A 22,489-nucleotide genomic window follows, 5' to 3' on the forward strand; every position below is an offset into this window, starting at 1 on the left:
AGCACTCAAACGATAGATATTGACACACACAAAATGGAGGATGGTTGGGATCGAGTAGTATCTGCTATTTCATGCAGTAAAGAAGTAGTGGTAAAATGTTTGTCATGCCGTTAAGCTTTGCAGCAATATAATCACAGGTGGCATGATTACAAACTGTATAAAATGAACACACACCACTACCAGCATCTTTTAGCAAGCTGGCTCCTAATCTAAATGATCTTCCAGCCACTTCTCCTTTCAGAGAAAAACTGGGTTTTCCACTCTTTCTAGTTGAGAAGTGTCTTTCTTTTCACTGAAAGACACTCATTGAACATTGTCAGGCTTTAAACCCAAAATGTGGGAGACAGACAGCTAAAATGCCTGTTGTCAAAGCATGCACTTTCTTTTTTGTTTTCACCGTTGACATTTTAATGAGCACTTCTTGTCTTCATGTAGATGTGGCATGATGGAATCACCAGCATTGAATTCTTCTGAGTGGGACACACGGACAAGGCTCTGTCTCAGTCCCCAGAACAAGGAGCCGTAAACTCCATGCATCGAGTGAAGCCACTTACTCCACACTCCACACTCCACACTGTGCTTTGCACTGGAAAATAAACACTGAAAGACGAGACATGTTTGCCAAGCTGAAAAAGAAGCTTGCAGAGGAAGCAGCCACTGCTCCTCGGAGTGGCGTCCGTATACCACGCACCATCAGCAAGGAATCCATCACCTCAGTGGGAGCAGACTCAGGCGATGACTTTGTGAGTGACTCTGTGAAGTCTTTAGAAGCCTAATGTTTGCATGTTGTTTTTCAGCTGCTTTGCCATAACCATTTTTGAATGGTGCATTTTAGTAATGTTTTTGTACTCACTATAACAGTATATAGTATAACACCGGCTCGCCTTGGTACAGCACAGTTAAGTTGTGTTTCCGCTAGCATAGTACCTGGTACCAGGTACTTTTATTTAGTACCTACTCTGGCAATTGAGCTGAGTTGGTACTATGTGTGACGTCGCCAGACTGCCGGCCAGTGATTGGTCAGAGTGATGTCAGAACAACTCTACATAATCTATATTACAGAAACAGAGAGCGAATAAAACAAGCCAGTGTGACAAAAGAAAAAAGTTATCATACAGCAAAATAAATCAAACAATCTCCAAACACATAAAGAAGAAGACGAGAGAGTTGAAACACTAGGGTGGTGTTTCGAGATTTCCCACTCTGGGACCCGTTCTCCAAAAATAATGCTGGCAAACACTGGTTCAGTGTGGATAAAAATTCAGAACGGTGATTGAGAACACTGAGTATATGTAAGATGTACCTGCTTTTGGCCACTGCGTTGAGTTCATTTGAAAATGAACACAGAACGATTTGTGTTCATGGTGAACACAAAGCACTTTTTTCAATTATTGTTGCTGCTTTGTCTGCCTTTGCTTTGTGGGCATAATGGTAATGTTAGAGATGATGCTGATGGACTGGGGTCCAGCTGCATTAGTAAACCCCTCTGTGGCTACGTAAGAGCCTTTTACTGCCTCCCTCCAGTATAAAGGAGCTCCAGGGACCAGCTCACTGTTCTGCATCACTGTCAAAGGTAAAGATTCTCCGCATTATATTGCCCTTCATAGAAAAATAAGCAAAACAAACTCAGACTGAAAGCGAGGTGTTTCCCTCTGCAGATTATTTTTAAATAAAAAGGCAGGAAGTGAGGGTCATTTGGTTGCATCTTGAAATGCTTCAGTATTTTCTTCATACAGTGGTTTCAATGGGTATTCACTTTCAACAGTAATGAAAAAACTTTTATTAAGTTATCAAGGGATTTTCTTGTAATGCAGTCTGAGCTCGGCACTGTGATTGAAACCTTTTGAAATCAGTTGGGAAGCTATTTGTAGCAGGACTTGGCTGTGATTGGTATGAATATAGGATAGCAATGATGTTGTCTCTTTGTAGTCACTGCTCATAGCCCAGATGTGTTACTCACTGTTGGGAAAGTGCCCTTGTTCAAGCATCAGTTATTGCCAATCAAAGAGGAATAATAATAAATGAATTGAGTGATTTGAAGGCTTGACTCACTGCACCTCACATATCTGCAACTTGGTATCAGATGTCATGACCAGACCGTGCCCCCTGCACTGCTCCCCGCTCTCCCTCCCCCTTCCTCTGCCTCACTCTGCTCTAAATCCACTTTTTCAGGCATTTTTCAAAATCAGTTATTGTGCTGAGTTAGCTTCAGGAGAGGTGGTTTAGTTTTTCCTTATTGATACTGTACATGGACATTTACTGACGGTTTGATTCAGGAGGTTGTGATAATCTGTGGTAATCTTGTTTTTCCAGAGAAGAACTACTCTTATTGTGTGTAAAGGAAATCCATATCAGTTGAAAAGCACTGCTAACTGGTGTTAACAAAGATGGTATCATATCTCACACAGGGAAGCCAGACTCCTGAGGCTGTGAAGCAGTCTCTGTTGCACTTGGCTAAATTATTTAGTGAATTTGCCAAGTGGCAATGTTGCCATCTGATACGGTGACTTCAGCAAGTATTCACCGCCCTTGACAGCCCTTCACTTTTTTTGTGCTGTAAATGAAATAATAGAAATGTAAGTTTATCCTTAATAACGCATTCAGAATGTCAAATCTTGTTTTTTTTTAGATAATAAATATGAAAAAAACTGAAACATTTCATACTTTCACTGGATGCACTGGATGTTCCTTTTTGGGAGCAGGTTCATCCATTCAAAATTCACAATTTCAAAACAATAAATGTGGAAAAATGTGAAGAGAGCTTTGAATACTGAACCCACTTTTTGTGACACAATAAAAAGAATCATGTGGTTTCCACAGTTTACTCCGCATGTTGACATGGCACTGACACCATATTTCTTTTTCTCCATCTATCCAGTCCTTTAGCTGTACTTTAGCAAATACCATTGACAGTGATGTGTTTCTCTCATCTAAAACAGCGTTTCCCAAACTTTCTATACAGGAACCCACTTTTTAAAGATGGGGAACCAATTATGACTCAAATTACAAAATGGCAGCCATGATTTTAATGGCAGCAAGTCTTTGTGTCTTAGAGGCTGTACACACGAAAACAAGTTCAATATTTTGCTTTTTAAAATATATAATATTGGCTTTCTATCCACACATAACAGGGTCTCAGAGTGGGGAAAACCTCAAATCACCACCCTATGATGTCACAGTCCCGCCTCTCTTGCACTTAGATTCCGTGTCACTATCTTTGTCGTCTTCCTCTTGTGTTTGGAGTTTGTTTGGTCTATTTGCTTTATGACAGCTTTTATTTGCTTTTCTTAGTCGTCCACTCTGCCACTGCTTCTATGATTGTATACGTTGTAATGGAGACTTATTATAATAAAGCTTTATTTTAAAAAGGTTTGTACACAGCATGCTCAAAGTCTCTTTCTCAATTTTTGGTGCACTTCTGTAATATTGGTATACCATATGTATAGTGCTTAACAAACTTATTTGACCACCACCCAATGTAAGGTTTATGCCACAGCTGCCTATTTTTAATGCTAAAATATTGCACATATATATATATATATATGTATATATATATATATATATGTATATTGTTATCCATGGATTTTCAAATTTACTGTTTTACAAAAAATAAAAATAAAGTCAAGCACATGATTATTTTTGTCAAAAGTCACATTATAGTTATTTACTTTCATTCCTGAATGGGAAAACATGTTTTTGTGGTTGAATGTTATGCTTGACCAATGAATTTAGATACATTCTGTTTATTTGCCATAACAAATAACAATAACATTTTTGTTTTTAGTCAGTGACTCATCCAAACACACCAGTCTTGAAATCTTGATTGTTAAAATCTAAACTCTTGAAATTGCAAAGAAATCTGAATGATAACTTTAACCTGCAGAATGAAGTGATACCTAATGCTCTGTGTTTCTTCAGGCATCTGATGGCAGCAGCTCCAGGGATGACCTGCCCAATCTGCTCCTCAGAAGGAATGATCAGATCCGGAAGCTGGAGGCCAAGCTTTCAGGTAGGACCTGTTGGACTGAAGCTGCTTTTAGACATGCACTGAAGTCCAGACATTCTTCAGGAACTGTATATTAGAATACAGATGTCTGCAGAAGTCGCTCTGGACACAGCTTCTGCTGTGTTTGTTATATTAATGGCAAACTCTTGAGGATATCTGGACCAGGTTGTCCACATGTTCTCTGGAGCTATGATTAAAACATTCCACATTGTCTTTTAGTAGATCTTTAGAGATGAGTTAGCCCTGAGGGATTCAACATGGCCTAAAATGCACAGCCTCCACTAAAATGTATAATATGGCGCTAAATACTCTCTGCATCGTTGTCTGCATCTGGCTGGATTATTGAAAACCAGGAAGTGACCGTGCATATAGTCAACTGAGGACACAAGCAAACAAAACTGTCCTCTGAGTGACAGTCACAACACCAATGCACCTGCAGACTCAACGGTTAGCTTCACTGGTGCTAACAGATCGCATACACAAGTCTTCATATCTTCCAAATGAAAATCAATATGAATCTGTAAATACGTCTTCTAATCATCTAATAAGGGTTGAAGCTTTGGTCATATGCTAACTACCTTTATTATACATTTTACACTATATTCTATATGCTTTGATTATTATTATGATGCAGTAATCTCTGCCCAGAGTTTTACAAGGGTGCTGACTCCAGCTGGGTGGACATTTTGACATCGCCACCTGATAATTTCCCCACTTTTTTATAGCTTATCCCGTAATCTTTAACTCATTCATGCTTTAATGTGAAAATGAGATCGAAGAATGTAATCAAAATTAAACATAGAATGCACAAACAACTCCGTTCACCTTGCTTACCATTATGCAAAAGGATGATCACATCAACTCAAATTTCACATTAATAATGAATGTGCTCGGCAGAGGTGGATTCAATGATCATTCACATCAAACTAAATATAATTGAAGTCATTTTTGGGGCGAAACAATGATTTCATAGCCCCACTGGGTGTGAAAACTTGACAAAGAAAAAAAAAAAGATTATTTAGGTAAAGTTCTGTGTAGATAAGGCCTTAGAGATCGCCTCCTCGGCTGACACCACCCGTACAATATGTATACACATTTATGTAGTTTATTGATCGTAAAGTGGTATTTTAGGTAATAAAATATCATGGATTGCCATTTGCCAATTTTTTTTCTCCTTTCTTATTTCATATTTCAGCAATATGAGTAAAACATTGATCCACTGTATTTCTCCTGGCTCCCTCTCTCTTTTGCTCATGGGTTAAAGGTCACACATTCCCATGTAACCTTTGCACCAGTCTGGTTTTCTTACATTGTCATTGATAGTACTTGTACAGGTCATTGGTAGTTTTGCCTTCCATTATTTCTCAATCACTTTTTTCCCCTTTTGCCCCCCCCCCCCCCTTCGCTGTCTGTCTTTACTGTCATCTGCTTGTGTTTTGTATGTTTGTGTGTGTGTGTGTGTGTGTGTGTGTATGTGTGTTTGTGCTTTTTAAACACCATCATCCTACCGACTCCCAACACTAGACTACGCTGAGCAGCTACGAATTATGCAGAAGACCAAGGACAAGCTTGAAATTGCTTTAGAAAAGCATCAGGATTGTACGTACCTCTACTTTCCTCCCAGCTAGCTTCCTCTCTGTCACCTGTCTGTCAGCTGTAGTGCATCCTAATCACTTCCTCCTGCCAACAGACTTCTGTCTTCTACATGCTACTGTCATGGGCTGTAGAGGCTTGTTTTGGTAATGATTTATGCCTTTTAAACTACAAAAAAAAAATCCACCCTTCCAACAATTGCACTGATGGTAGATTGAGCTTTGAGGAAAAATGAGTAATTAAGTTCATTTGTAGACTGACTGACCTAAAGAGTCAGTAAGTGGGAGCTTTTGAGGCTCCTTAGGATCAATACAGGTTTTCGAAATCTGGCCAGAAAATTATTGTGCAATATTTTGTGATGATTTTAAAGCTGTTTAAACCATCTGACTGTGTATTTATTATGATTGTGGTATCATTGTTTTAGGGGAAGACTGCATGTACAAATCAGAGAAGCAGGAAATTGAATGTTGTGGCTTCAGCTGAAAAAAAAAATCAATCTACAATGCTGTTGAATAATAATTAAAATATTACAATCAAGCACATGTATATAAATCAGCAGCAAAATATGTCTTGTGATCAATAATTGTTGGGCAGAACAACTCAAAAACATGATTGGGAATGAAGGCAGTTGATGGTGGAACTGCAACGACGTAACAAAACAGCTAATCGGTGGACAAGTTTATGAAGAACCTTCTTACTATCATAGAGATACATCCTTTCCCTTGCTTATTAAGTGACTGAACACTTGGGTTTATCCTCAAGTATTACTGACATTATCATTTGGATGTTTGCTGTTTGTCATATTTGTACTGTGAAATGTAACGTTTTCAGGGCGTCGGAGATTAGGCCCAGTCAGTTTCACGTCTTCAGGGTGGATTTCCTTTCTTCATAAACAGCATTTAATCTTTGTTGCCATTAGGGCTGGGCGATATGGTAAAATAAATAAAATCACTATCTACATTTACCATTCAACATCGATGCATATATACATCAAATCTCTTGTTCCTCTTCTTTTGAGATGTTTGTGCTTCTCAGAGGAAAGTGACAATTCACTGTAAATAAACTTAGACTACTGTTATTACCTTTCATTGTAGGTAATACCTGGTTTCTTTGGCTCTTTAATGTTAAATGAAGGGTTTTTACGTTTGTTAGAAACAATAAAATTACCAATAAAAACGGTTAAAACTATTTGCTATATATGTATTCAATATCATAAATATCAGGAAATGTCATTGCAGATACCTTATCATGATATTTCATACATATATATACTGCCCAGCCCTAGTTGCCATGCATTGCTTTTCTCCGCTTCTGAGTGAAACACACCTCTTAATCTGACTCTTAACTTTTCACAGCTACTAACGGCGCCACTCTCTGTGCTGTTTAACATTTGTGTGAGTTCTTTTGCTTGCATTACCAACCTTTCTATCTGGTTTCCATGTTCCCATTCTCCCCCACTCTCTGGTTCTTTCTTTCGCTTTGACATTGCAGCGGCTATAAAGAAACTCCAGGAACAGAGCGAGTCTCACCAGGCTGGCAGAGCCAAAATGGCCGAGGGGATGACGTTAGCTCTGGAAAAGAAGGATCAGGTAAATGCCACTCTGTCCGTTTTGTTGCTCAATGCTGAGCTGTGGTTTGTGTACTTATGTCTTAACATGGTTCCACTTGCAGGATTGGATGGAGAAGATGGAAATTCTGGAAAAGGTACGTCTTAAAATCTTTGATTTTCAGTGATGATATTATATAATATATATAATTTGTTATTTATTGTTAGGGTAATGTCTAACGGCTGTGTTTGTGTAGGAGAAGACTGAGTTGTCGGCTCAACTACAAGACATGATGGAGCAAAGCCTAACTCTCTTCAAGAAAAGGGATGACCTGGATGAGCTGGAAGGTTTTCAACAGCAGGAGCTTGCCAAAGTGAAACACATGGTGTGTATGTGTTGAGTCATTTGGTTGATCTTCTCTCCGTTTTTTGAGATGAAATAGAAAAATGTTAGAGGTTAGTTTAAGTGTGACTCTAATGTTAGTGCATGCTCTATTCTTTCTTTGTTTGTCAGTTGCTGAGGAAGGAGGAGCAACTGAACCAGCAGGAGCGAGCGCTCCAGAAGAAAGAGGCTGAAGTCCAGTCTGCAAAGCGTGGGGTCTCCGAGGCTCGAGGGAAACTCCAGGCTCTAGAGCAGCAACATGAGGAGAGCTGCAGACTCAACTCTGAACTCGAAATAGAGCGGTAAGTCATCTACCAAAAAAAGACACCATTATTTTGTTCTATTTCTAAATACCTTTGAGGTTGATTACACAAAAATACTACTTTGGAATGAACCTTTAAAGTTTTTGAAGCTAAGCTTTCCCGTTTTATTTTCAGGAAAGTAAATGGTGAATTTTGTGAATGAATATCACTGAGACGACGTGTATCTAATGTGATTTGTGCAGAGAGGAACTGCTGCTGCTCAGAGAGGAGGCAGACCGGAAGATAAATGAGCTGGAAGGGAAATGTCAGGAGCTGCAATCGGTCGTCCAGCAGGTCTCTGAAGACTTCCAGAAGGTCAGGATTGAAAACAGCTTTCACATACACTTACAAAACATTTCTTTTAATCAATGTTTAAAAAAAGAAAAGAAAAAAAAAAGTGTTCTTTTTTTTAACCATTTCATCTTCTTTTTTTAGTCACAGAGTATGGTGTCAACTCTAGAGAATTCCCTCCGTGATTTACAGACTGAACATGATGCTCTAAAACTGCAACAGCAAAAGGTCAGAAGAACATCCAAGTCTTTGACTTTGACTAATAGGTTACACTACAGTTGAATAACACAGTAGAACAGGTGTCAGTCTTTTATATGTAATCCTGTTTTGTAAAACAGAGACTTAAGTTTTAAAGATGAGGAAATCTGGCGTTCTTACTTGAACTCATCTCGTCCTTGGTACCTTGGTAGGCTGCTGTGACAAAGGAGGAGAAGGAGCGCTCATTGGCGGACCTTCAGAAGAAAGTGGCCTCTCTGGAAAGACGACTGCAGGGGAACCTGAGTCAGGATGAGCATCTACAGGAGCTTCTCCAGGAGGTGAGCTCAGACCAGTGGTGCTTCTCCGCATCCCCTTCAGTTTGAGTCATTTGGGATTTATTTTGGTTTGTGGACAATACAAGACATTTTGAGAATCATCATTTTTCTTTTTTGAGGGGAAAACATTCAACATTTTTCAGCATTTTCTGCCATTTTCTGGCCAATAAATTTAATTGTGATTTTCAACCTTGTGGATTCACAACTGCTGTGTTCTGCGAAACTCAAGTCTTGGGCATGCCTCATCACAGAGCATGTAGAGTGCAGTCTGTCACTTTTATCACTTTTATTCTTGACTTAAAGCTTCACTGGTCATCATATTGAGTGTAGACAAAGAAATAGAAGCAGGAGCACCTGTTTATGTCAATGTTCTTGTTCGCTTTTCAGAAGTCCATCCTGGAGCAAAGTGTAGATGAGACCAGAGCGGAGCTTCTGACCGTTCGGACAAACCATGCTGATACCGTCAGCTCACTGGAGACACAGGTAAACCAATGAAATCATTCAACTCCAAACTGTTAGCCAGGGTGGCTATTCCTTGGTTTAAATTACAAACTGTGTCCAAGTCGGGGGGCCATAACGTAAAAATTAGAACAAAGCAAGGTTCTAGATTTAATAAAGAAATTAATCGAGAGTCAAATATGAAATTAGAAATGAGTCATATTAATTGTTGAAAGCATGGATAGTTTTTCAGTGCAAAATGAATTGATTTACACATTGCATAGCCTCAGAGGAGCTAAATATTAGCAATGTATTACTCAAAGTTATACACATCACGTTTCCCTATCTTTCCTACCATTCAATGAACATTATACTATATCATCTGATACTTCATGAACATATGTCTCTTATGTGAAGGTGTCCAGAATGAGCTGCAGCATCACCGAGCTGCAGACCCTGCTCCGACACAAGGACGACTCTTCCAGGGCCTACAGAGAGAGAACAGACACACAAGTATGCAGTTGCAACAGTGTTGACCAATTTTGCCTGGTCCTCTGCTTGTTTATTGACAATGCTGTCACAAAGGGTCCTCAACCAGTGTCATGCATGTTATTTATTGTGTGTTTCAGCTTTCTAACCTGGAGCAGCAGGTCCTGGAATGTAGTGAGAGGCTGAAGAGTGCCGAGCAGCAGATCACAGAGAAACAGCAGCACATGGATAAACTGGTGAGGAGCTTTAGCAGCAGTTATGCTCATGCTAATGTAATTACAGATTGCAATCAGATAGCGCCTGACCCATATGAATAAAAATCCATAGCCTGTGCATCATTAATATAGGAAGTGGCGACCCCTAAAAGGAGAATCTGAAAGAAGAAGATAGTACAGTTGAATGGATTTTTAATCATGCAGTTTTACGTGTGATTTTCTTCAGCAAGGAGTGTGGACTGCAGAGAAAGCCTTTCTGGATCAGCAGGTGTGTTTGCTGCAGCAGCAGAGTGAGGAGAAGGTTGGTCGACTGGAAGAAAGCATCACATCGTTAGAGAAGGATAAACAGACGCTGCAGGACAGATTGGTATGTTTTTTTCTTTTTCCACTTGTTTTGATGTACTTAAAAACAAACCTTGTAGGAAGTCCTTCTGCCTGATTATCAGAGCCCAGCATGTTGCACTGCCAATATTCTACAGTCGCTCAGAAAGAACAAACAAACACATAGCTAAAGAAAGTTGTTTTCCTCTTGCTCACTTAAAAAAGGAAGTGAGGGAAGGGTGAACACACTGAATGTTCACCGCTACATGTCACTAAGACCTCATCCACATGGATACAGTTCCAAGAAATGTCTTCATCCACACAAAACCCCCACAAAACAACTCTAACACTGTAGTACATATGCCGGGCCTCTACGTGCTGCTGTAACGCTGCTGCAGAAATACACACAAAATGGAGAATAAGATGAGCATGCACATAAAGCAAACTTCCTTTAAAAATAAAAAAATAAAAAAATGCTTTATTCAAATAAATGCGCATTACAATGTTTACAAACTCCGAAAGAGAGACAGAATCAAAAAGGCCAGGAAAGAAAAGTTATGATAAACTAAATTGACCAGACAATGACAAAACAAGATATGCAACAAGAGAGAGGTGGGATCACAACATAATCGTAGCATATATTGGTCCAATATGCTACTATATGCTAAAATAATTGCGTTTGTTTCAGTGCTCCCTAAATGCTGTTTTCAGGTGGATAAAATGCCAATATGATTTTTTTTAAAAAGCCTTCACTCTTGTGTGTATGTGCCTAAATTCCCCACACGTGTCCTTTAATTAACAGTTCAATGATTGCAAATATAAATGTATTTACTGTACTGAAAATGCATGACATGCAACTTTTTCATGTCCAAAATGATTTGTTGTTTTCCTATTGTTGTGATAGGCTGATGTGGAGAGGCAGAGTGATGATGTGAATGCCACACTGAGGCAGAGGATGGAGGAGCTGGAGCAGTGCAGGGTAAAACCACAGCACCAAACACTACCAAATACACATAAAACATTAATAAAGAATGATTAAGAATACACATACAATCTTACAAGGCATTATATAAAGAACAATGTAGGCTATGAAACGTGATTATAGAGCTGGCAAGAGAAAGAGAGGAGCAAACAAAACCAGGTGTTTAAACCAAAATTCAACGCAGTCTTTCTCTTTGTAACTTTAATCTTATTTTCTGCTGCTCATACACTGTAGTTTACTGTAGTCCAGATATTACTGGGGTTGTTATCCATCCATCCATCCATTCATGTCTGAAAATAGCTGATCACTTCACCTTCAGGGCTGTGGGAGTGAAGCATAAAAACACAGTCCTCACACTCTCTGTTTTCACACTTTTCTCTCAGTTGGAACTGAACAGTCGGCAGACACTGAGCACAGAAATTGCCAAAGCTCTTGAAGAAAGCAGGCGGCAGAAGGAAGAGCTGCAGAAACAGGTCTGTGGGCAACAGCCCCCACAAGATGGATGGGTTTTGTCATCCTGTGTGTGACTGTGATTGTAACACATTTGTATTCATTGTTAAATTGATAAAGGTTGGAGAGCAGGCCACATCCCTTCAGAGCTCACAGCAGGAACTGTCCACTGTCACTGAGAAGCTGGCACTCAAAGAAGAAGGCATCAGAACTCTACAGAATGGTACATATGTATAAATAGGTCCATTTTCAGGGGCTCCGATATAAATGGACAATTGCATGTCAGACGGTATCAATTAAATGTTTTTGTTTAATGCTGGTGACAGAGGTGCAGAGTCGGCAGGCCTCGCAGGTCCAGCTGCAGGAGGAGGAGGAGCAACTGAGAGCTCAACTTAAGCAGATGGAGCTGGACAGAGACGCTCAGCTGAGCAGCCTGAAGAAGGAGCTGCTCAGTCAGACAGAGCAGTTAGACAGCTGCCAGGCACGGGTCAGTCAAAATCTTGTGCTACGCCCAGAACCAGGCGTTAGACTCGCCACTGAGTTTGTGAAATTGAAGCTAATGCTAAAAGTCAGTGATGAAATGATGGTTGATTTTATGTGCATGTGTCCAGGTCTTGTATCTGGAGGTGGAGGTAGAAACCCTGACAGAGCAGCTTCAGAGCCCTGCAGTGTGTGAGGAGGATCAGAATGGGAGTGTGACGGTGGACGATCTGGACCACATTCAGAAAGTCAACAGAGAGTTGGAGCAGCAGCTCAACGACAAGAACAGGGTCAGATACTTGAGAATAAAAACATGTATTACAACAGCTAATGTTGTTTAGTATTCACATGTTTAAGTTACAGTTGTCCACACACGTGGATGATTTTGTTTTGTGTCTTTTGTCCTGCAGACCATCAAGCAGCTGCAACAGAGACTGGCTGAACTGAAAAGGACACTGCAGAAAGAATTGGTAAGGCGTGTGAATCAAAGTCATGGTTTTGAGAGACAACTGCATTTCCTTTGTTGTATTTGTATTTATTTTTTTGTTTGTTATTGACATTATTTCTTATCATTATTACTGTATTGTTCCTCTCAGAAAGAGTTATTTTAATCATTCTCTGTTAAAGCAGCACTACAGTGGAATGCCAGCTAATATTAGATAACTGGGCACATGCAGTTCATTTTAAGCTTAAAGTTATGGCTCATTAATAATCGAGTCTGTCAGCACTAAAAAATCAATAGTTTTATCTGCATGTTTATCTTTTATTGGTTTGAATAATGTTTTATTCTGTTTATAGGATAACTTTTTAAACATTTGAATTAGCCAACATTGGCTAATTCTCACATTTATAGTAATATTTGTTAATGCGCATTTGTAGAAGCTAAAGCCTGAACCAGAGGCTGAAGCGAAGGAGAAGCTGTCAGAAAGCCGAGCAGAAAAGCAGGAGAGGTTTTATCCAGAGCCCCCGTTGGTGTCCACCCTGAGCCCCCCGACTTCCAAGACCACAGTGACCAACACGTCCGACCTCAACGACTCACGGGAAATCAACTTTGAATACCTCAAACATGTCGTCCTCAAGTTTATGTCGTCCAGAGAGGCTGAGGTAAATCTTCTAGAACTCGCTGATGGATGTTGTCTCAGAGCCGGTTTGAATGTGTGTTCTGTGTGTTGCCTTTAACAGGCGTTTCAGCTCATACGAGCTGTTTCTGTGCTGCTGAACTTCACCCGTGAGGAAGAGGACATGTTGAAGCAAACTCTGGAGTACAAGGTCTGTCTCTCACTCCCATGCACACGACTGAATTTGTTTTGAAAAGCATGAACTCCTGCTCCTGATGTTGCTTGCTCTCCACATGACTCCAACATGATTTAAGCTTGGAAACAAGAAGTGTGACCGTTGCCAAGATATTCTCTGTAATTCTGTTTCAAACTTGACGTTTTTTGTATTGCAGATGTCCTGGTTTGGGTCCAAGCCTTCTCCAAAAGGGACAATCCGGCCTTCAGTCTCAGGCACCTCATCTCAGTGGAGATGATGAGCAGCAGAAGGAGCTGCAGTGGTGAGAGAGAAAGGATTTACCTCCATGAGGAACATGTCCTTCACACTGAGCAGGACTATTCTAGCTTTAAACTGTAAAAAGCCCCTACCCACAGAGCTCCGTGTGTGGGGACAGAGTGGGGGTTCACAGGTTGTGGGATAAAGACATATTCGTCATCAGTTGTTGGTTTTTAAAAAATGATCATATTCTTCTCAATGGTTGAGGTAAAGTGGCTTTTTGACGATCTGCTGTTTTAGAGATGAAGCGTAATTCATACATGAATTTAAAAGTGACCCGTTGAGAAACTGTTGAAAAACTGTGAACATTACATCAGAGAGAGAAAAAGGAGCCTGACTTGATGTATGTTGATAAACTAATGTTGCCTGGTGTGAGTTTCACATCATCAAGTCCTTAGCAGCAGCAGTGAACAGTCTCTTGTTTATCATTTTGACGCCAACGTTAGGCACATTTCACGTCAAGTTGCCACAATGCTTGCATGCACACAAGAAAAAAAAATATTTCAACCACTTACCAAAAGGTAAGCATCAGTTTCAGTATGTGCTATGTTATGGATATGGTAACTGCTTTGTTACTCCCACATGCCGGCTCCATCATGAAGTTCAAATGTTATCATTTGCGACTTCAGTGTTTGAAATCCCCAGGTCGGGTTTATCTCAGCGACACAAACTCACGACACAAGACAGCAGTAGACAAGCAGCTCCTGTGTCTATTTGAGCTAAAGTCACTGGGCCACGTAAGAGGATAAAACATTGTCTAGCTGTTAAGTAAACACATATTTTTTTTTATCCTTGGCTGAAGCTGATGAAGGTTTTATTCAGTATGACCTTTGCTAAGTGACTAAAATCTGTTTTATGACTGAGAGCGAGAGCTCCATGTCTCAAGCTGGTTCTCTGTGTGTCCACAGCTCAATCAGTCCTGACATTTAACAGCAAAGGATTGTAACCAAGCGTGTATTCAACAGGATCTTCAGGTTCAGGTTCCTTGTACAGTAAACGTGATCAGCTGCACAGTCAACATGACCTTACATGTGCTGATGTCACTATGGTCAGCCAGGGTAACCAATTACAACAGCTCTTTATGACTAAATGCTTGACCACTGACTGTTCTCACTATGACCTGAGCCTCCCAGTGGCCCTTGCTGTCAGACACTCCCTCTGTCACATATACTGTTTAGTTGTGGGCTGTAGGCTCCAACCTAAACCACCAATAAGCTAAAATAACTTGTTGTTTGAAAGAGCGCCCTCTTCAGGGTAAAAGGAGTCTCCAATCTGTACAGTAATGGATAAACAAATATGGCTGCCACAAGCCTACACTGTTAGGAATCAACAATATGAATGATGTAGACTCTATTTGACTGTTTGGATTATAATAATAATAATGATGATGATAATAATAATAATAATAACAATGGCGTGGTGTAATAAGTGAATTTGATGTAATTAATGCCAGAAGGACATGCTCTACCTTTACCTGCCTTTGCTAATGTAAATGAATGTACATTCCATGTGTCTATTTATGTATAGAAACATGTACATATGGTATGCATTTGAGAATTTATAAATCAGTGGATGTAAATGGTTTTATGTTTGTTTTTGCAGTATTTATCATCGTAGAGCAGAACACATACATGTATCACAACAGGATGTTTATTTTGAAATCAGTGGGAGGAAACAGAATCATGGCCCCCAGTTTTCATTGAATCATTAAACATTAGAGGGTGCCGTCTAAACCAGTGATTCCCAAAGTGCGGGTGAAGACCAACAAATTAGTTGTGGGAGATGTTTTTTGGGTCCCAAAAAAAAACGTTTTTCCCCCTGTAATTTTCCCAAATGTTATAGTTAAGATTTATGTATTTATATTTTATCTAATAACATGCTTAATTTTTTTTTTTTTTTTTTAACTAATTCAAGATGATATCAGCTGTATCCGGCATTTCTATAGTTGCTACATTATGCACAAATGTGTGGTGATCTATATTGTGATATGGGTCATAAAATGGGTCCCCATGGAAAGTTAGGGAAACACTGGTCTAAACTGTATCACAGTTTGTTTCTCATGTCAATCTGTTGTCATCATACATCCAAGAAATAATCTGTGACTACAGAACTTTTTCCTGCTGGGTTATTAAATACTGTCTCCATGAGAATCAAAACAAATGGTGAATGCACTTTTTTTTAACTCCCACTGATTGTACTGTGGCAAAACTCGCCAAACATTTACCGGAATCAACAATCACTACAGTGTTTGTCTTTTTGTTTGTATGATTTAACATTTGCTGCTGGGTTTCCCTTTTCTCTTGTTTCTTAATATTAAAACCAAACATTCAGAAACCTCCTTCTGGCTCTGGCTTCCTCCCATATTTGGAAGGTTTTTTCTAATAATATTGTAATATTTTGAGCGTGATTATAATTACATTATAATTACATATGCATGTTATATTAACATTTTATCATTTTACACCATAAACATTCACAATTAGAAAATGTGCACAGTCTAAATTAGCAGTTGTATCCACACCTTTTAGAAAAGTTGTATTCACATTGTACATCATTTTGTATATTATTATAGTTGTTGTAGTAGTCGTAACATATATACATATTATATTATACATTACATACATATTGTACATAGTATTTGTTTAAACACATTTTAAATTATTAGTATATTCATGTTACACTGGTTGTTCACACATCTCTTAAAATTCTAACTAATCTAATCTTTTTTCATATTGTGTATCATTAGCATTTGCATATGCACATTTTACACCATTATCATTTGTATAAGCACCATTCTGAATGATTATATATAAAATGTTATGTTTTTTCCACGTATTTAAAAAAATTAAGTATGCTAATTTTAAACATTTACTATTTACATTTACACATTTTTGCTATTGGCATTTGTACTTACATTTCACATATGCATATACTTTGTCATTAGCATTTGCTTGTAATTTTTTTCCAAATATGATACAATATCTTCACAACTTTTATTTAAGTTTTCATCAAAGATTATTTCTTAAAAAGGTGTTTAAATGTTTCAATTGTGTTAAAGGCTTTTGCATTTTTGCCCTCAAGGTGCGGGTAACATGAACATTAAAATAATAATCATTATAATTTGCACACACACGAGATGGTACTTGTTTAAGGAGGTAGTGGAGTAAAACCATAATGAAGCAGAGAAAGTACTTCGCCGTGTTTCCGTTGATTCATCTGACCTCCACCCGGCGGTGGCGCTGTTTGCACGTGAACGCTAAACAGACGAAGAAGAACTTCTCCGGAAGCTACTTTTTGTGAGCACGCGGAGCGTCCGGCCTTTCCAACGGGGCAGCGAGAAGAAACATGGTGAGGGGCTGACGCTCTTCTCTAAAATTCGTTTTTTCCTCGTGAAATGTGTTTAAATCTCAGCAGGCGTGCGGAATATTGACACATAAACGTGTGTTGCAGTCGGTCGTATACGCCTCGATAAGTAAACTGCCTCCGAAATGTATTAAAATGTTAAATTGTGTAGCGCTGCTATGACAGACATCGCTTTCCTTGAGCTGCTAGTCGTAAGCTAACAGCAGGCTACATATAGCCAACTTGCTAACAGTGCTAGTTATTATTTTAAAGGCTCAGTTTAAATGTACATTTAAAAAAAATGCTGAAGCGGTTTGAAAATTAACATGTACATTGATAACATTACGAATAATTGGTATCGTGGTAGAGGATTAATGTGTTACAAGTGTAATTGTTAAGCTAACTAGCAACCCGTGTTTGGCTCGTGTCTGTAGTAATAACTCCGGTGTGAGATGTTGATGCTAATGCCACTCGGTATGTTTCATGTCAGCGGGGCGCTCTCATTAAAATCATCCTGTTCTGGTCCAGGCCAAGATCAAGGCACGAGATCTGCGGGGCAAGAAGAAGGAAGAGCTGCTGAAGCAGCTGGATGACCTGAAAAATGAACTGTCCCAGCTCCGTGTGGCCAAGGTTACCGGCGGTGCTGCTTCCAAGCTCTCCAAGATGTACGTACTGCAAGATTATTTATTTAACATCACACTTGCATTCTTTAAGTTTTCACTCTTTGGTATTGAGGATCACGTCAGGTACACGGGCTGTTAGGCCCTGGGTTAGCTCAGTACATAAGTAATGTATCTTCTCTCTGGTCTCAAATCTGCCGATCGATCAATCGCCAAATGTAACTGAAAAACGAATTAAGATTACACACACTGAATCGCCGACTTGGGCCTTGGGCCTTTTTCTTTGGTTCACTCGTCTGTGATGATATTTGTTGAGCTGATGTTTTGCTGATGCATTTTCAACAACTGCTTACCAAAAGACTGAGACACTGAACTGCCCTACAACAGCTCGATTGCAGCTGTTCAAATGAAGACATTCTATTGAATGAGATGAAACATTTAATGTAAAAAAATAAATAAATCGCATTTTGAAAGAGATTACATAGTTTGTAAGCTGTTGTCTGATAACACAATGGATACTTTTACAGTGTAACATTTAGGGCAAGATCAATTTGATTACTAAAATGGTAGTCTACTGTTTTAATCGATTTTTAGTGTTTTTTTGAATTAAAACGAGCATTCATATTTTTCAGCTTCTTAAAGTTTATAATAAATCATTAAAACTGAATAATTTGTTTGTGGACAAGACACTTTCTACAATTAAATATATTAATACATACTAATCAAGAAGTTACTAATGCAACATAGCCTGCCTATAGATGATATAAAACTAATCAAGCAGACTAGAATGGAATGTAGATTGTAATCGGGTTACCATTGTTACTGTTCGCCATGCGACTGCGATTATCATTTGTTTCATTTTTCCTATACGTGTTGTCGAGCCAGCCACCTTTTGTTGGCCACGACAGTGGCATGGGTAGATGCAAGTTTTCCAAGGGCTCCTGGCTTAATGAAAAAATTGGATTTTATGAAGGATTTTAAAATGAAGGATTTTAAAACCATTTATCTACATAATAAGCATCTAACATTTGCTATTCAGATGTTTAATATTGACTGAGAAATCCTCAGAATTTTGGAAATTTGAGTCTGGAAAAGTATGGAATCTTGAAATGGAAAATGTGTAGGAACTCTGCACACTGATTTAACAGTAGTTATTTTTTATATATTATTATATTACAATTGTTGTAAATGGACATTTAAACTAAACTGTAACTCTGCTCCTCCTCAGCCGCGTCGTCCGTAAGTCCATCGCCAGAGTCCTGACTGTAATCAACCAGACACAGAAGGAGAACCTGAGGAAGTTCTACAAGGTGAGAGCACTGGCTCCTCTGGTCTTAACTAACACACACACACCCTGTGTGTCCTTGCCTGGGACTTTGGGCTTTTTTTCTTTGGTTCACTCGTCTGTGATGATATTTGTTGAGCTGATGATTTGCTGATGCATTTTCAACAACTGCTTACCAAAAGACTGAGACAATGAACGACCCACATGTTCCAGCTGGTTTACACTGACTGCAACCATTCAAAGACATTCTATTGAATATGAAACATTTTATGTCACTCCACAGTACATGATAGCAACAGTCATGTTATGGCTATTAAGTAATTGTGACATTTATATCAATTTATTCAAATATGTTTTGAAAGGAGCAGAATAAAATTATAAATGGTGATTGAAGACAATCACCCTTTTATGAAAGAGATTCACAAAATGGCTGTAGTGTCCTCAATGCAGGTGGTGGAACTTGATGAAACGATTAACTCTAGGGACACACAGTATTGGACTTTTTGCAGATATAATGGAGAGATTTTCCCTCTGCCAAACTGCAGAGGTCATTTAGTCTCGTCTGTTGTGAAATTACCACAATATTTTTTCACATGTATGTGGATGTTCATTTTCTTGAGCTCACGTTTTGTTCAGTTGTTAGACATCATTTTTTGTTATTACCTTGACATGTTTCGACCACTTCCTGTGGTCTTCTCAAGGGTCACAGAAAATGGTCAAAACATGTCAAGGTAATCTGTAAAACCCTTATTTTTCTATCTGGCTGAACAAAACTCGAGCCCAATGATATTTACTTGATTGAGGAAAATGAATGTAAAAGATATTTGTAGAGGGCACTGTAGCAGTCTATTTAGCCTACTATTGTAATCATTAGTCATATCAGCAGATCTTGGTTTTTGTCGACATCCGATAATACATTTTAAAGCCAATATCTGACAATACCGATATTAGTGTGTCCCTACTTAACTCTGGGAGATTAGTGTTAAACACAGTAATGTGATCTGCCTTTGCATGTCATATCTCCTGGTGACGGTAAAAAAAACAACCTTTATAGCTGTGCCAGCTGTATGAAAATACTCAAACTTGATTTTTCTTTCCCTGCTGAAAGTGTATTTAATGTCTTTCAGGGTAAGAAGTACAAGCCCCTGGATCTGAGACCCAAGAAGACCAGAGCTCTGCGCCGCCGGCTCAACAAGCACGAAGAGGGTCTGCGTACCAAGAAACAGCAGAGGAAAGACCTCCTCTACTCCATGCGCAAATTTGCAGTCAAAGCATAGATGCTTTTTCTATTGAGTAAATAAAATCTGTGTTAAAAGACTGTCGTCTGCTGTGAAGTATTTCCTCTACATACTTCAGTGTCTGTAACCAAAATGAAGGTTTCGTCAGGTCACATGTCTGATCTGTAAGGTGCAGACTTGGGAGTGTTTTCTGGAAGTGTTAAGTGGTAATTTCTCTCCCTCAGTTCTGTCAACCAGGAGTTCCTCTTAAATGGACCTTTTTCATTTTGACAGACATCACATTATTATAAAGACAAGCACAGGGGCAAATGATACATTTGACCACATGAGGGCAGCACATGCAAATACATGGCCATTTTCAATCCATTTATTTGAATGCTACAAAGTTAAGTTTATCAGGAAATCAACAGATAAAATCCATTTTCAAGTTTGATTTATTTACAGCTGAACAGGAAATGCATCCTAGAAATTAAAAAGTAAATACATTTTACTATAAAACAGTAATTGACTGCCGATTCAAGATTCAAGATGCTTTATTTATCCCGAGGGAAATTATTGTGCAACAATTGGGAGGTAAAAGTGTAGATGTACAAGAGTTAAAAGATACATAAAAAAAAAAAAAAAAAATAAACAAATAAGACAAATGCAACAAAGTGCCAAACAAGGAAAAACAGTAACTTACAACAGTAACTTAAATGCAACAATGCCACAAAAAAGAATCACAGTCAACGTAGGTATATATAATATATAGCAGTACGCACGGAAATAAAATAAGTACAACTAAATATGGTGAGCAAATGTTTAAAGTGATAAACAGTGATAAGGTGACTAATGATATTGTGATCCCTTTTAAGGCAGTTAATGCCTCTCACTAATGTAGAGTGGATTTGAACCATCATCAATAGTTTTAATGTACTAGGCTTTATTACGGGTGATATTCATTTGTTATTCGTGCTGCTCCTGATAGAAATATAAAAGCCTTATTCTGGGTAATGGAGAAAAACAACAGTTCATATAGCTCAACAGAATTGTGTATGTATATTTTAGGAATATATTCTTGTCATTGGACAGTGGGAGTATATAGGTATGCTTGCTTCTGCAGTGATGATGGGACATCGTGTGTGTATTGTGAGCACAGTGGGCCGCAGGAATGTCTGGAATGGCAATCACCTTCATTCTAATGACTTTCCCTCTGTCACCGTGCTGTCAGCTGCTCTTTAAGTGCTCACAATAATCCTCTGCTTTGATGCACACAGCATCACCATGAGTTTTCCAGCAGCAGTCTTCCTCTCACTCTCACTTTGTCTCAGTTTGTTTTCCTCCACTCTCTCTTCTTATTCCACCTCTGCCAAGAAGTCGGGCTGCTTTAAAATCAACAACTGCCAGTGTATCATGAAGGACGGGAGTGGCCTGATTAACCTGGACACCCTGGGGGATGAAGGCGGTTTCCTGGGGCGTTTGAGGCCTGTGTCAGCAAAGGATGTAGCGGACGGCTCTGAGATGCTGTTTTCATTCAGTCCCTGCCGTCCATTCTCACACTCGGAGGACGTGACAGGGAGTGACTGTAGCAACATTGCTGCGTCCCTCATCATCAGGTAACTTTATAGTATGTTTATTATATCACAGGAAATGTTTCAAATGACTTTCCTGTCGCTGTAAATGTGGTGTCACACAGATGTTTGTCAAAGATGCTGAGGTCTGCTTTGGATCATCGTCCTCTTGCAGAAACTGGTGTCTATTCGCGCTCACATTCACTGACTTCATGTTGGACATGTGCTACTCGTCCACTCTTCCCTGTGTCTGTGCAGACACTGCTGTTTCCAACACAGTCTTTTTTCCCCTTTGGTTGGCAAGGTATTGTTAGGAACCTTCCTGCAGCTCCTCTGGAGGTTCACTTTCACCTCTCTGCCCTGCAGATGTGCACTTTTCATGGTCTTCTACATTCCTGCCTTGACATCCACAGCTTTTCTTAACTGACAACGGACAGTCGAAGCAGCTGGAATCCCTTTAATGCTTTTTTATAGTCTCCTCTGCTTTGCTGGCATCAGTCAGCTTCATTTCTGGTGCTCAGAGGAGCTGTTGAGTGCCTTTTCTGAAAAAAAAAAAAAAGTTGATCATTCTTAATGACGGATTAGTCAGGTTTATATCCAGGAGAAAGCAAAAGTGGAATGCCTATAACCAAAATCAACTGTGGCTGTAATTCACACTTAAAAACTGAGTGAAAATGTGAAAGAAAACCAAACTGACCATGTATATATATATATAAAAAAAGGTGATTTGGTCCACATGAGCCTGCAGTCTGAACAGAATCACATCCAACAAAAGTGTAATGCTGAACTGAGGTCAGTTATAAAAACACTTGTGCCGTCATTGTGGTGTTTGCCACGGTAACGACATGTCCAAAGTTGTACACTGTTGCTTTAAA

General features: G+C 39.1%; 2 protein-coding genes across 2 annotated transcripts; both read left to right on the plus strand.

Moving 5' to 3' along the window:
* Window positions 1-614: 614 nt before the first annotated feature.
* Window positions 615-13,559, plus strand: golga1 (golgin A1; the record flags this gene model as incomplete). The annotated part of the gene is made up of 23 exons (XM_083886834.1): window positions 615-743; window positions 3,919-4,009; window positions 5,531-5,605; window positions 7,091-7,188; window positions 7,271-7,303; window positions 7,403-7,531; window positions 7,660-7,829; window positions 8,033-8,144; window positions 8,265-8,348; window positions 8,531-8,656; window positions 9,041-9,136; window positions 9,509-9,604; window positions 9,721-9,816; window positions 10,022-10,162; window positions 11,021-11,095; window positions 11,482-11,571; window positions 11,669-11,771; window positions 11,875-12,035; window positions 12,160-12,318; window positions 12,439-12,498; window positions 12,908-13,132; window positions 13,211-13,297; window positions 13,479-13,559. 23 exons carry the CDS (start codon window positions 615-617, stop codon window positions 13,557-13,559), a joined length of 2,517 nt encoding a protein of 838 aa, XP_083742960.1.
* Window positions 13,560-16,865: 3,306 nt separating this feature from the next.
* rpl35 (ribosomal protein L35) lies at window positions 16,866-20,144 on the plus strand. The gene is made up of 4 exons (XM_083886073.1): window positions 16,866-16,927; window positions 17,450-17,586; window positions 18,770-18,851; window positions 19,954-20,144. The coding sequence occupies exons 1-4, from the start codon at window positions 16,925-16,927 to the stop codon at window positions 20,101-20,103; spliced, it is 372 nt and encodes a 123-aa protein (XP_083742199.1). The 5' UTR covers window positions 16,866-16,924; the 3' UTR covers window positions 20,104-20,144.
* The last annotated feature ends 2,345 nt before the right edge of the window (window positions 20,145-22,489 follow it).

Source organism: Microchirus variegatus, assembly GCF_963457635.1.
Source record: "Microchirus variegatus genome assembly, chromosome: 3".
NCBI lineage: Eukaryota > Metazoa > Chordata > Actinopteri > Pleuronectiformes > Soleidae > Microchirus > Microchirus variegatus.